Below are 14,582 nucleotides of genomic sequence, written 5' to 3' on the forward strand. Positions count from 1 at the left end.
TCAGATTACTTATTTATTTATGTTTTTATGTTTTTTTTTCCTTATATTTTTTAGTCAAATTATTTCATTTTTTTTCAAAATCTTTTTTCCCGTTCCGGTGCCGTTCCGACTGCGTCGGGGCCGTTCCGTGGCTCCGTCTCGCCTATCCCACCGATTTCTCGGCGTTTCGACGAGTCACGGTGCAAACACCGTTCTGGTTACGGATTCCGGAACGGAGGGCACCGTTCCCGTTCCGGAACGGCCGTTCCGACCGTTCCGATGCCGTTCCGGCGAACCATGGGTGAATGAGAAGAGAGAGAGAGAAGACGGTCGTCCGATCCCACGCTCGCCGTGTGTGCAGTCGGAGAATCAGGATCTGAGTTGGACATTCGGCACGTGTGACGCGGTTTTTGCTGTTGGGGGCACATACTTTCTCCTTTATAATAAATATTAAAGAGATGGTGTTATTGGTGAAAGACATATAGCCCCTAAACTTAAAATAATGAAGATGGTTTATTAGAGACTAATGCACAAAAACCTCTTTAGATATTTATCTAACAAAGTTCAAAGTTCTTATTATGTTAACCTAACTAACTAACCTGTCCGACATCTACGTAAATAACTACTCACTAGCATAAAATTCAACACGTGCGGAAATAGTATATATAGTTCGATAGGCCGCAAAACAATAAATGCAATTTTTTAGTTTATTTTATTTTTATTGACATGTAGTTGCCTTGCCTTACAGGTCTAGTATAGGACAATTCCAATTTATGTTTTGTTTGTTAATTAGTTCTTAATGAGGTCTTAATGGCTCGTCATATGAATAAATTATAAAAAGTACCCTATGTAATTTTGAAATTATAGAAAACCCCCAGTAAAATTTGGTCTAATGCATATTCCCCCTTGAAGCCGGATCGTGTTGCTCACTCGCAATTATTTGCGCAGCTGGTATGGGGAATTTTCATGTAAAAAAATAATTATTTAGATATTATTTATAATTGAGTTACAGAGTAAAATAACCTATTAAATAATATGAAATGCTATTTACCGTTACAAAATTGTTATTTACGGTTTTTCACAAAACCCACCAAAACTTTTCAAAAAAATTAAAAAAAAACCCCAAACTGCAAATAGCAAAAAAAAAAAAAAAATCGAAAATTCAAAATCAAGCTTGAAGAAGGGTTGGGCCTCGATTTTTTGATGTAATTTCGACTCTTTTATGTGTAATATGCATTGGGTAGGTCGATTACGGAACCAATTTCATGTTAAAAAGCCCTACAAATCGATTTGTAGGGCTTTTTTTTTCGCAAAAAAATGTTCCGGGCGTTCGTACACGCCTTGAGCGCCCATCTTGGGCGTTTGAACATTTAAAAAAAAAAAAAAATTTTTTTTTGCACTGGACGCCCAACTCGGGCGCCCAAATGCAGCTTGCACGCCCAACTTGGGCATGCACTGCATGAATGGACGCCCAAGTTGGGCTTTTACGCGTTTTGGGAGGGTTTTTGGATTTTTTTGGGGGGTTTTGTTATAAACCGCAAATAGCAATTCCCGTAATAATTTTGAGGACTAATATGTTATAGTTTCTTAAAGGGCAAATTACGGCCACCCGTGAGTTATGGTCAAATTACGAAAACCTCCTCCTGTTTGGCTAATTACATCCCAAACGGGAAGGTAAATATAATTGAGGATGTTAATTCTGTATTATCTTACAAAAAGACTCATCTCCAAAGTTTAATTTACAGTTAAAATTAAAGTCTAAAACAAGTCTCTGTAATTAGTAGATCATACTTACATAATTTGATCTAACCTCAGAACATGGTATATAATAGGGTTTGCTCAATATTTGGTTAATTAGGGATAAAAATGGTGTTTCACGAGTTATACGTAATTTTTCAAACCAGACCTAACCCTAATTTCTTCTTCACTATTAAAGAGAGAGAGGCTATATCTATCAGTTTTCCTTGTATATAAAGCACCAAAAGAAATAGGAATCTTAATTAAATAATAAAATATTCAAAGCCAATTAACTGAAACCAACCAGAAATAACCGCCCGCATGCAAGAAAGTGAAATGGAGCTTCTTGTTCTATCATCATCCCTTCTCCTCCTCACTCTTTTCCTCTCTCTCTCTCTAACAATACTTCATTATAATAAAAACACTCATTCCAGATCAAAATCACTTCCTCCAGGCCAAACAGGGTGGCCCTTCTTCGGGGAAACCCTGGAATTCGTGTCGGCGGGCCGGCACGGAAACCCCAAGAAGTTTTTCGACGACAGAATGGCGAAACACTCGTCCGACATCTTCAAAACCTCACTGATCGGCGAAAAGACAGCCGTCCTTTGCGGGCCTTCCGGAAACAAGTTTCTATTCTCGAACGAGAACAAGCTCGTCCACACATGGTGGCCAAGAAACATCGAAAGGCTATTCCCTACGTCAGTTGTGCACAAGTCAACCAGGGAACAGTTCATCAACATGAGGAAGCTTCTGCCGGGATTCATCAAACCCGACTCGTTGCGGAACTACGTCGGGGTTATGGACTCCATCGCGAGGGAGCACCTGGAAACTCACTGGGAATGCCCCGAAGGCGGCGGCCGGGAAAATATTGTGACCGTTTTGCCCCTGGTGAAGAAGTTCACTTTCGCGGTTGCATGCAGGTTGTTCCTGAGCATTGACGATCCCGTGCACATTGCGAGATTCGATAAGCCTTTCTGTGTACTTGCGGCCGGGGTTTTGTCGGTGCCTGTTGATTTTCCGGGGACTCGTTTCAACCGTGCTATTAAAGCTGCCGATTCGATAAGAAGGGAGATTTTGGAAATAATCAGGCGACGGAAATCCGTGCCAATGGCCGCCGTCGTTGACCGTCGCGATATTTTGGCCCACATGCTGACGACGCCGGACGAAAACGGGAATTTGATGTCGGAATTGGATATCGCCGACAAGATTATAGGCTTGCTTATCGGCGGCCACGACACGGCGAGTGTCGCCATCACTTTCATCGTCAAATATCTCTCCGAGCTGCCTCATATTTACGATAAAGTCCTTGAAGGTGAGACTAACGGATGCTACACTGGGTAATTTTTAACAATTAATCTGGTTAACTAACCACTCACTTATAAATACACATACACATAAGTGTGTGTGTGATTATATGCAGATCAATGGTTAATAAACACGTATTATATATTTCACCGGGTGTAGCATGAAATAAACCTGCAGATAATGACAATTAGAGCTCATATCCTCTCTCCTTTTATTTTTCTTTTATTTGGGTAAAATATTTAATCTTATTAAAATTATTATGTTAAATATATTGCACGTGTGGATGAAAAAAGAGCAAAGAAGAGTAGAAGATGGGAAATCAGGAGAAATGCTGAGATGGGAAGATATGCAGAAGATGAAGTACACGTGGCATGTAGCCTGTGAAGCTATGCGGCTGGCCCCACCACTTCAAGGCAGTTTCAGAGAAGCTATTACTGACTTTACTTATGCTGGCTTCTACATTCCTAAAGGATGGAAGGTACAACTTCTACTTCCATTGGTACTGTATATTGACTTTTATTGACTAACGACTCGTTCGTTCGATTATATATATTGGATTGAATTTAAATAGACGAGATTGAATTATAATACCTACTCACTAACTAATTTTTTAAACTAGTACCTTCTATTAAAATCTGTTAAGTTCTTGTATTTTATAAGAATGCTATTAATTTAATGAAATAATAGCATTTAATTGTAATCTGAACTCTAGTTTTGTTTTTATTTATTTATTAATTATTTGGATGTAGTTGTATTGGAATGCAAATACAACACACAAACATGAGGAATACTTTCCGGAACCAGAGAAGTTTGATCCGACGAGGTTTGATGATGAGAATGGCAGCTCAATTGTTCCGTACACTTACGTCCCGTTTGGTGGAGGGCCGAGAATGTGCCCCGGAAAGGAATATGCTAAATTGGAGATACTTGTTTTCATATATAATTTGGTGAAAAAGTTCAAATGGGAGAAAGTTATTCCACATGAAAAGACAGTCTTCGATCCAATGCCCACGCCTGCAAACGGACTTCCCGTTCGCCTCCATCGTCACATCTGATAATATTCCATATATCTATAATAATATATATCTTGTTTCAAGATGTGCTAAATAAATACTACTGCTTGTAATCTATATATGCAATAATCAATCGAGTGGTTTAATCATTCGAACTTCGAACTTCAAATCTGCAATAACAATTATCTGAGAAGGAAAAAAAAAAGCGGGTATAATTAATCGAAATCCTAACATCACATGTTTATAATCCACCGATCAAGAAGGGTGGACACAGTTCAAATGGTAGATTCCCGGAAAATTTAGGGCTTAGCTCACTTGCTACTTTGTTAAAATATCCGTTGTGACAGTAGGATCTGGCAAGAGAATTTCCCGTTACACCGTTATACAAAAGAAACCGTAACCTTTGGGCCTCAACAACTAACAATAATTCGTAATCTCTTACTACAACATAGGCGAAAAAAAATACAAGACTGGTCTAAAAACTACCAGGATATTACATAGACAACACGTACAAGTTCCCGAATCTCTACAAATTTGACCTGCTCCAATGTATGTTTAGTGTTTACAACGCAAAGTAAACCATGTTCACATCATCTGCAGATGAATGTCGGCAGCCTGCTGAGCAAGTTCGACAACCATAGCCTCGTCGAAGAACTTATTAATGCTCACATCCTCAGACATCCCCTGACAAAATCATTACCCAAGTTAACTTGCTGAACTTATGTATTATAAAAGAAAACAGGCTCTACTGTACGTCGTAATTTTCGGGTAATAAAAACATATAAGCCTCCCCTTTTATATAGTGGCTATTATACCCCTATGTTACTCACTTGTAACATTAAGTGGCTATGGTTAGATTAAATTACATTTATCATTCTCTACAAAGAAAACATTAAAGAAGTTCATTTAATTTAGTCATTTTATTGATATACGAAAAGTTTATTTGCAAAAAATTAATCATCATAATATAAATTACGTAGTACTTAATAATACGTATGGATTTTATGATTAAACTCGAATCTTAACTAATTACAATTGTTAATTTTTCACTTTTAAGCCAAATAAAAGATAAAATAAATATTTTATTAAAGATACAATGTAATTTCATTTACCATTTTTTAAATATATTAATTGGAAATATAATCAAGATTCAGAGTTATTTCATTTTTTAACTTCTAGCCAAATAAAAAAAATTACAAAATAGAATGTAATTTCATTTTCCTTTTGTTTGAATATATTAATTTAAAATAATCAAGATTCAATGTTAATTTTTTTTTTATTTCTCATATTTGGGGTCAACATAATTAAAACTATTGTTTATAATATCAATATCATATGGTAATATTTTTATTGTTAGGATACAACTAGTTTATTTTCTCGATAACTGTAATATATATGCATAATAACTTAAGAAAATAAAAAAAGAAAAAATACTATAAACATATAAAATTCAGAAAATATTCGGTATTTTTTTATTCAATTTATTTTTATTTATGATATGGTAAAGTTGTATGACTTGAATAATATTTATTAATATTTATTAATAAATTTATATAAATATTATGGAATTAAATTTAAAATTATTAGATTTTAATTATGGACTATATTATTTAAACTTATTAAACTTGTATTATAGAATATAAATATATTCGAGTGACATTTTGATTTGGATATCCCTCGAAATGAAATTATACTTGTAAGATAGATAGAAAAAATTAACTAATTATCATATTTTATTTATTTCTTAATTAAAATTGAAATTACAATTTAATATTTTTTCTCTTTTTAATATTCAAAATAATTCTAAGAAAATATAATACTCCAAAAATAAAAATTAGATTATTTATTTACTTATTTATTTATATTTTGTGTTATGCATATACTTACTATACTCTAAATTTTTTTTTATATTCAATTGTTGATTAAAAATCTAATTGCATTCTAAACTTAAGGTTCTATATTATTTTAAATATATTAACTACATTGTATATAAAAAATTGAAACAATTTGAAAATAATTATCTCTAAAAAGGTGAAATGTTTTTTGAGAACTCTACGTACGGATTTAAAACCTTTTACATTAGAATGGATATGTAGGACATTTTTCACCACTAAAAAACAATTTTGTTTGACGCCTTATTCTGTTTTAATCTATTTAATTTTCATCAGCTCTGATTTTTTATTTCCCAAAACAACAATGTTTCACATGTTTAAGTTTAATTTTTTGTAATATATTATGTAACTTTATGGAAATTGGGATTTTTGAATTATTTTGTACATTACACCTGAATCAAAATAAGAAGTTTTTTAAATTATATATTTTTTACTGCACTAAGAAACACATAAATAAATCATCAATTATGTTTTTAAATTCTTAATACAAATCAAATAATTAAAAAAACATGAATTAGAAAATAAAATATAAACAAGAAAATATTTTTTTTAGGGGCTATTTGATAAACACCCTCCATTGCAATTTGACTTCTTGATAAATCCAATTTTAGGAGTTGATATTTGACATAAATCCAAACAAACTAAAATACCCTATATACCCCAACTAACTAGTATATTAATTTAAAATAAAAAACCGATCGACATATGCAAACCCTCCCAGATTACAAAACCGAAAAGTACTCCTTATAATTATGCCCCAAATCACGCCCGTAATCCACTCCAACATCGTCGTCTTCTTCGTCTCGCTTTCACAAAGCCCATCCAACAATGGATATTGTTCTTGGGGAAGACAGTAATTAGAGGTTAAAACCATATTTTTTTCATTTGTGAAAACCCAGTTATTGTTGATTTGTGTCTCTGCAAGATGGTTCAAAAATTAACAACGAAGAGTAAGTGATTACGGTATTTTGTTTTTTGAGTTAAATCGATTTTTTGAATATTGCAAGTAATTTAAAAGAATGTTCTTAATTTTATTATGCATGTCTTTCTCGGAAAGGGCAAACCATTACAGGAAGAAGAATGTCGAAAATAAGGGCCTGACATTATGGAATTAGATCCTGGTGAGTATGAATTCAGTAATCGATATATATGTGTCGTTAACTTATGCTTCGTTGTTGTAAAAATATTCATTATTACTGGTTTTGTGATATGCATGTTTAAGCACAAACCAATGTGTAGGTTTTGTTTATCAGTTTTTGACTACGAATATTAATATGTTGGACCTATACAGGAAATGTATGGTTTTTAATGGATATGCGTGGTTTTATAGTTTCTTGTTTTTTTTGTTTGAGGATATGCGATGTATGAACCCTTTATGTTAAGTTTTGAACTATGTTGTATAAAGAAACTAATACTTGGTTATTGGAGTTGTATTTATACATGAAAATTAAACGGTGGATTAAAATTATGTGTGGTGTTCAGATTGTGAAGTACAATGTGGTTATCAGTTTTATGTTGTGTGGATTTATAATCTAAGTTATGTGGTTTGGTGAGGTTTGTAAGAATATATGGTATAACATAATCATATGCGGTTATGTAGTATGTATGCTATGTGGTTTTTATCCTTTTAATAGATAAAAATCTTATGCATAATTTGTTATGTGGTTTTTATCATTATGCAATAAATGTTCTGTGGTTTTGGGAGCCATACACAGTATATGTGGGTTTTAGCCATATACAGTACATGTTAGTGGTTTTTGGGGGTATAGGCAGTAATTAATATGTGCAATTGTTCATGTGAGTTTGAATTCTACAATATATGTTATGTGATATTGGTAACACATATTATGCGGTTTTGACAAATTACGTAATGTGGTTTTTATCCTTTTAATAGGTGAAAATCATAAGCAGTATAAGTTATGTGGTTGATCCTTAGGCAATGAGTGTTTTATGGTTTAGGGAGACATAAATAGTTTATATGGTTTTTATCCATATGAAGTAAATGTTTTGCTGTTTGGGGAGTTATAAGCAGTGTATATGGTTTTATGGTTTTGGTATATTTATATGCTTTTGGATAGTTATATGGTTTGACCTGAATTTGTAATCTTTAAACAGAAAGCTGCCGTGGATAAGACGGGGAGATATCACAATCTAGATCTCTCGTACGACGAAGAAGTGGTTTTAATGACTGATGTTTCCCAACAAAAGAGTGACAATATCGACCGTGGGGTAGTTGTGTGCTACATCGTAAAGCAGTTCTTCCAAAATAGAATTATTACAAAAGCACAAGGTGTGAATGACATTCCCAACATGAGAATAGAGATCGTCGAGACTTTACTTGAATGGCGCAAAAATAAAGTATATATTCGACGTAATAGATGAAAATGCGTAATATTTTGGAATGGGTTATGTGGTTGTTGTTTTTTTCTGAGATTTTTTGTTATGAAATTTTTTGGGATACACTTTATTTATCGTTAAACATTATGACATATGGACGTGCAGTTTATTTACTGTATTTCTTTATTTTGCAACTTTTTGGTCGTTGTGTAAGCATATTGTATGGAATGCAGTACGTTTAGTTTGCATTGCGGAGTTTATTCAATAAATTTGCATTATAAATTATTAAATACTGTTTGTTTATGTAAAAGATAATAATAATGTTGTGTGGTTTTCACCTTGTGTGGTGGTTTTGTTATCTATATCATTGTCTATTGTTGGGGATCATGAAAAATAGTGTTGTGGTTTTGGTAGTGGATATATGTGTGGTGTTAGTACAGTGATTTTTGGTAACTATTGTATGTGATTTTTGGTAATGGCTCTATGTGGTTGTTGGTGATGGATATTTGTGCAGTAAGTAGTTGGTAATGGCTATATGTGGTTATTACTGCACATATGGCTATATGTGTAGTAAGTAGTTGGAATGTAAACTCTCTGATCGAACAAAGAATTGTTGTGTATTATGAGATGACTAACAAACAATATTTAGTGTAGAACATGTCTGCTAACAACAATATTTTTCTTGTTTTGTGTGACTAATGAAAAAAAAAAAAAATTTAAGAGTGAAAATTCACAGCATAATGCTATATATTATAGTATTGAATAAGTAAAAACCACTAGTTTCGGGTCCTTATTTGTTTTACATTCTGTTCCAGAATACATGTACTGTTTTACATTAAAAATTCAAATTACAACGAAATTGTGTCATTACATATGAAATGACGTGTGTACGGACACATAATAAATGCAGCGTAAGAACGATATCAATATATTTTTCTTGAAAAAATTACGACATTGTTGCGAATGAAGTCAAATTCGGAAATTGTATTATTAGTCCCAAAACCACTCTGTATAACAACTATGTCAACATAAAAATCACTCTATATATACAGTTATATCAAAATCTGTACAAAAATTATTGAAAACCACTATATTTTTTGTACAAATTTTTATAGTGATTTATGTAAAATATTGAAAACCACTATAAAAATTTGTACATAAAAGTGAAGCAAATACTAACTCTGCACATAAAAGAATGAAGCAAATATTTCTCTAATTTTGCATCAGCTGTAAAAGGCCATCTACAATGTTCAACTTCTAACCAACAACAAATAATCGAACAACCTCAATCGAAAAATCACTCCGCGCAGCCTTACGCCAAACATACGTGTGTGTGTGTGTGTGTGTGTGTGTGTGTGTGTGTGTGTGTGTGTGTGTGTGTGTGTGTGTGTGTGTGTGTGTGTGTGTGTGTGTGTGTGTGTGTGTGTGTGTGTGTGTGTGTGTGTGTGTGTGTGTGTGTGTGTGTGTATATATAATCTCGATTTTTTTGTCAACTTTCTACAAGAAAGAATCGAATCAAATAAACAAATTTCAACTAAGAAGAAGATTTACAAGTTCCCAAAACTTTCTGAATACGTCTCATAACCAAAGCAATATCCTTTCCGATAAAGTGCTGAAGCATAAACCGAACCTCCAGGCTCCACACACCGACAAGAAGATCCCGGAACAAAAATCGAAGCCTTTCTCTGCAAAAATCGATACTTTGCCGAACAAAAAATCGGTTTTCTACAACAGAAACCCTACGAAATCAGATTTCCGGCAAAGTCTCCGAGAAGTTGGATGTCGTCACTTGCTTCAACGACCATTGTTTGCTGTGGTGGTGGTGGTGGTGGTGGCGGCCCCAACAGAAATCGTGCGAAATCGAATTTCCGGCAAAGCCTCCGAGAAGTTGGATAACGTCACTTGCTTCAACGACCATTATTTGCCGTGGTGGTGGTGGTGGTGGCGGCGGGGCAGCATAGGTGTGGTCTGGGTAGAAAAGGATGAACAACAGATCTAGGGTTTGGGTGTGGGACTTAACAGAGAAATAGATAATAACTGAATATAAAATATAAAATATAAATAAACGTGATAAGAGAAAAAGGTTATAATTGTCAAACTATATTAATTTTTATTAATTTTAATTGTTTTGGATTTAACTCAAAAATAAGAAAAATATTTGGACCCATTATAATTAGAGTGGGCTAATGAGGGGTGTTTGTCAAATTATCCCTTTTTTTTAAGTTAAAATATCTTGCTATATTGATTTTTTGATTAAAGTCTCACAAAAAATTTTGTAGGGTGCATTTCGCTATGAGGTATATAATTTGTGGGTGAACTTTATCAATTTTTTACATTTCAAGTTCAAAATGTCAATTAGTTTCAATTTTGATGTGGAAAACGCAATTCACTCAGTTATAAGGAAGAAATGCATGAAATTTAGTGAGTTCTAATAAAATTAATGCCAAAAAAAATAACTAAGAAGCAATTAAATATCATTCAAAATTTTGATAACAACAATGATGAGTAAAAATTGTAATAATTGAACGAAAAGATAAAAAAAATAACAGGGTCATGAATATACATAGGCAAAACCGTATGAAATTATTTATCTATTTTATCTATTAATTAATAAATAATTTTGAATTATATTCTATTCCAAATAATTATCTATGTCACAAGATATTACTCTAATAACAATATAACTATCATATATAGATTATGATAGATAGAAAAAAAATTAATACGATGCGCGCACCTTTTTAGTAAAATAAGAAAAAAACACAAATTATAAAATGTATCAAATTAAAATGAAAACGTTTAAAATTAATAATGACACTTTACAATAATTGATCAAGACTGAGAAACCAAATCGAAACAAACACAGCTCAAATTATCAGAGCCGTTGAAATGATTAAAAGAATTGAAAAAAATATTGGATTTGGAAATTAATATGGCTTAGTTTTCGTGAGGGATGAGACGAATAGGAAGACCCTTGGCAGGAATCGGCATTGGATCGACAACAAATTTACCATCGTTAGGAATCATCTTCTCAAACTTGAACCTCTTGACAAGGTGGTGCATGAAGACGAGGATCTCGAATCTTGCGTACTCTAGTCCGGGGCACATTCTCGGGCCCCCGCCGAAAGGAACAAAAGTGTAGGGTGCGGGCCCTGCTCCCTGAAACCTCGATGGATCGAACTTCTCCGGTTCTGGAAAGATATTCGGATTTTTGTGTGTTGCGGTGGCGCTCCAGTATAGCTTGAAACCCTTTGGAATAAAGTAACCCTTGTACGAAAAATCAGCAATGGCTTCTCGAAAAGTTCCAGGGACAGGTGTCGCAAGCCTCATGACTTCACAAGCAACGTTCCACGAGTATTTCATCTTCTGTAGGTCTTCCCAGTTGAGCGAATCGCCTGGAGCTTTTGATTTCAAAATCTCCATTTGTTCGTTGTAGACTCCGTCGTAAATATGAGGAAGCTCGGCTAGATACTTGACGATAAAAGTGCAAGCAACGCTGGCACTATCGCGGCCTCCAATAAGCAAGCCCAAGATCTTATCCGCAATATCAAACTCTTGCATGAATTTGCCGTTTTCATCGCTGGTGAGAAGCATGTGCGATAGAATATCTTGAGTAGGCGAAGCTTTCCCTTCGGCCAAGTCGATTTTGCGCTGTTTGATGATGGAGAGAAGCTCTTGTCTGACAATCTTGGAGGCCTTAATACCCTTATTGAAGGGTGTTCCGGGCAAGCTCAATAGGGATGGCAAACAAACTCGACGCCAAGAGATTGAAAGGCTTCGATAATCTATCAACTTGTTGAGGATCTTCGACACTCGCGAAAAGCCTGCATGCTAATTGGAAGGTGTAGTCTTTTGCGAGAGGCAAGACGACGACTTCTGTCTTGTTCTCCCATCCCTCTTCAAAGTGTTTTTGGGCCATACGGTCCATTTTACCGATGTAGCGACGAAGGGCTTTGGTTTTCAAGAAAGTGTGGAGCATTCTCCTCAACTTGATGCCCTCTTCTTCGGAAGAAGATCGAGTGGAAGATGGGAAGATTTTGTCGATGCCACTTGGGAACCATGCCCTGACGAGCTTGTTCTCGTTCGAGAACAAGAATTTGTTGCCGCTCGCACCGCTCAATACGGCGGCCTTCTCGCCAACAAGGTGAGTTTTGAAAACAGTGGATGAGTACTTAGCCACACGGTCCAATACGAACTTCTCCGGGTGGCCCTTCCACCCCGCCCACAGGAAATGGAGGCTCTCCCCAACCAGGGGCCACCCCGTGTTTCCCGGCGGCAGGGGACCCGCGGAGGCAGGGCCGGTTCTGAGGGGAGGCGAAGTAGGCGGTCGCCTAGGGCCCCCGGATTTTTTCAAAAATTTAGGGCCCCCGAATTTTTTTATACCCTTTATATATGAACATTTATTGAAAAAAAATATATTATATATATAATTATTGAGAATTTTAATTCATAAATAGCTATGTATCAACGATTCTTACTTGTTTCTAGAATTCCTCTAATCATGAGGGGCCCCTAATTATCAAATTTGTAATGTATTAGTTATTTAGTTTTATATATATTCACTTGTTTTAGTGCAATTTCATGCAAATTATTCTTAAAAAAATCGGGGGCGCTGCCCCCGAACCCCCGTAAACTTTAACCCTACTATATCACAAATTTTTAGCCTTGCCATTGGCTATGTACCTTACAAAACTGAGTTAAAATAGAGTTTATCACCTTTTAGAAAAAAATAAGTTTTATTTAGATTGTAGAAGGGGCCCCATTTTTTATCCGTCTTCAAATCTCGCCTAGGGCCCCCAAAATCTCAGGAACGGCCCTGCGCGGAGGAGGAGGATTTGTTCTTGTTGAAGAACAGGTGGTGGTGGAGGCCGAAAAGGAATGCAAATAATATCGAAATCGAGAGAGAGATGACAGAGACTAACAAAATCATCGTCGTAGATTCCACAATATTGTGTAGATACTTCAATTAGTGTGTTTTACTGTGTGTATGTTTATTTATACGTACTGAATATAATGTTTTAGTTATGTTTGATTGAAGTTGGAGAGTTACATATATATATAGCACGTATCTATATTGGCTGCCCTTAATAATTAAATAATGTCTTAATTGTTATAAATATTTTAAATATACATACACTAGTTTTATTTAAAGTTTGTATAAATATGGTCAAAAACAAGGTGCTGCATGTGGCATGGAACAGTTTGTCGTCTAGTGAAAATGCACAATCAAGGAAGGAGCTGAGATTTAGAAATTCACAGACGCAAGCTGAAATACTTTTTCTTTATTAATTATCTATATAATATGTAGTTATGCATAATGCAGTGTTTGTCAGTACATAAATGGCTAATTATGCGTAATTTATATAGAAAAGTATAAAGAGAATAAATTTAATTTAATTAAATTATCCTTTTTTGAATTATTTATGCAATTAGGTAGTCAATTGGTCATACTCTACAAGTGGTTTGTCAAAAAACATTGACTAGCGTTTAACGCATGCTATTGTATTAAATACTAGTAATAGAAATGCATCTATTCAAGGCAATTGAATATAATAATAATAATAATAATAATAATAATAATAATAATAATAATAATAATAATAATAATAATAATAATAATAATAATAATAATAATAATAATAATAATAGTGAGAGTTTATTGACTAATTAAGTTTGAAGAAGGATATTCACCAAGAGCCCATATGGGTAATTCTTAATGAATATTCCTGTGATCTCCTTCTCTCCAAAAAAATGATTATTAAAAATAAATAAATAAATCCATTAATTTATAGATTTATTATTTCTTTTGGAAATACTAAAAATTAATTAATCAAACTTCGTATTATGTTCACCGAATTAACTAACCTGTCCGGCATTAATGAGAGATAAGAGAGCCCACGAAGTCTGCACCAAATTTGATCTATTACCTTCAATATTAGTGTACACCTACCCCCAAAAAATCCAGATTTATTAGTATCGTGGGATTTTATATATTTTTTTTGATAAATCATTTTCGGTTGTTGAGTGCTTTGGTCGTGGACAAGACACCCAACGGCACCAAGGGCTTGATGTATGCCATGATACTGATCAATGGCAAAGAAGTGAAGGCGATGGTTGATTCGGGAGCAACTCACAACTTCGTTGCCGAGAGAGAAGTCAAGAAGCTGGGCTTGACTCTCTCAAAACATACAAGTCAAGTTAAGGCTGTAAAATCAAAGGCGGGGCCAGTGAAAGGCAGAACCGATGTCGATCTAGTGATCGGTTCTTGGAAAGGGCGGTGCGGATTGACTGCCGTACCACTAGATAATTTCGATGTGAT

The 14,582-nt window shown here is 34.4% G+C and overlaps 1 protein-coding gene and 2 pseudogenes across 1 annotated transcript; 1 reads left to right on the plus strand and 2 right to left on the minus strand.

Moving 5' to 3' along the window:
• Positions 1-1,969: 1,969 nt before the first annotated feature.
• Positions 1,970-4,187, plus strand: LOC105970799 (beta-amyrin 28-monooxygenase). The gene is made up of 3 exons (XM_012995623.2): positions 1,970-3,028; positions 3,315-3,499; positions 3,771-4,187. The coding sequence occupies exons 1-3, from the start codon at positions 2,038-2,040 to the stop codon at positions 4,074-4,076; spliced, it is 1,482 nt and encodes a 493-aa protein (XP_012851077.2). The 5' UTR covers positions 1,970-2,037; the 3' UTR covers positions 4,077-4,187.
• A 6,853-nt stretch (positions 4,188-11,040) lies between these two features.
• LOC148767342 (beta-amyrin 28-monooxygenase pseudogene) lies at positions 11,041-12,532 on the minus strand (annotated as a pseudogene).
• LOC148767343 (beta-amyrin 28-monooxygenase pseudogene) lies at positions 11,970-14,139 on the minus strand (annotated as a pseudogene).
• Between the last annotated feature and the right edge of the window lie 443 nt (positions 14,140-14,582).

This window comes from Erythranthe guttata, chromosome 10 (genome assembly GCF_056151865.1).
Source record: "Erythranthe guttata isolate IM_541 chromosome 10, IM_541, whole genome shotgun sequence".
In the NCBI taxonomy this organism is placed as follows: Eukaryota; Viridiplantae; Streptophyta; class Magnoliopsida; order Lamiales; family Phrymaceae; genus Erythranthe; species Erythranthe guttata.

Coding starts and splice junctions, on each gene's coding strand:
- LOC105970799 (XM_012995623.2), top strand. CDS start 2,038: ATGCAAGAAAGTGAAATGGAGCTTCTTGTTCTATCATCATCCCTTCTC. Junction 3,029..3,314: donor TTACGATAAAGTCCTTGAAG/GTGAGACTAACG, acceptor GGATGAAAAAAG/AGCAAAGAAGAGTAGAAGAT. Junction 3,500..3,770: donor ACATTCCTAAAGGATGGAAG/GTACAACTTCTA, acceptor ATTTGGATGTAG/TTGTATTGGAATGCAAATAC.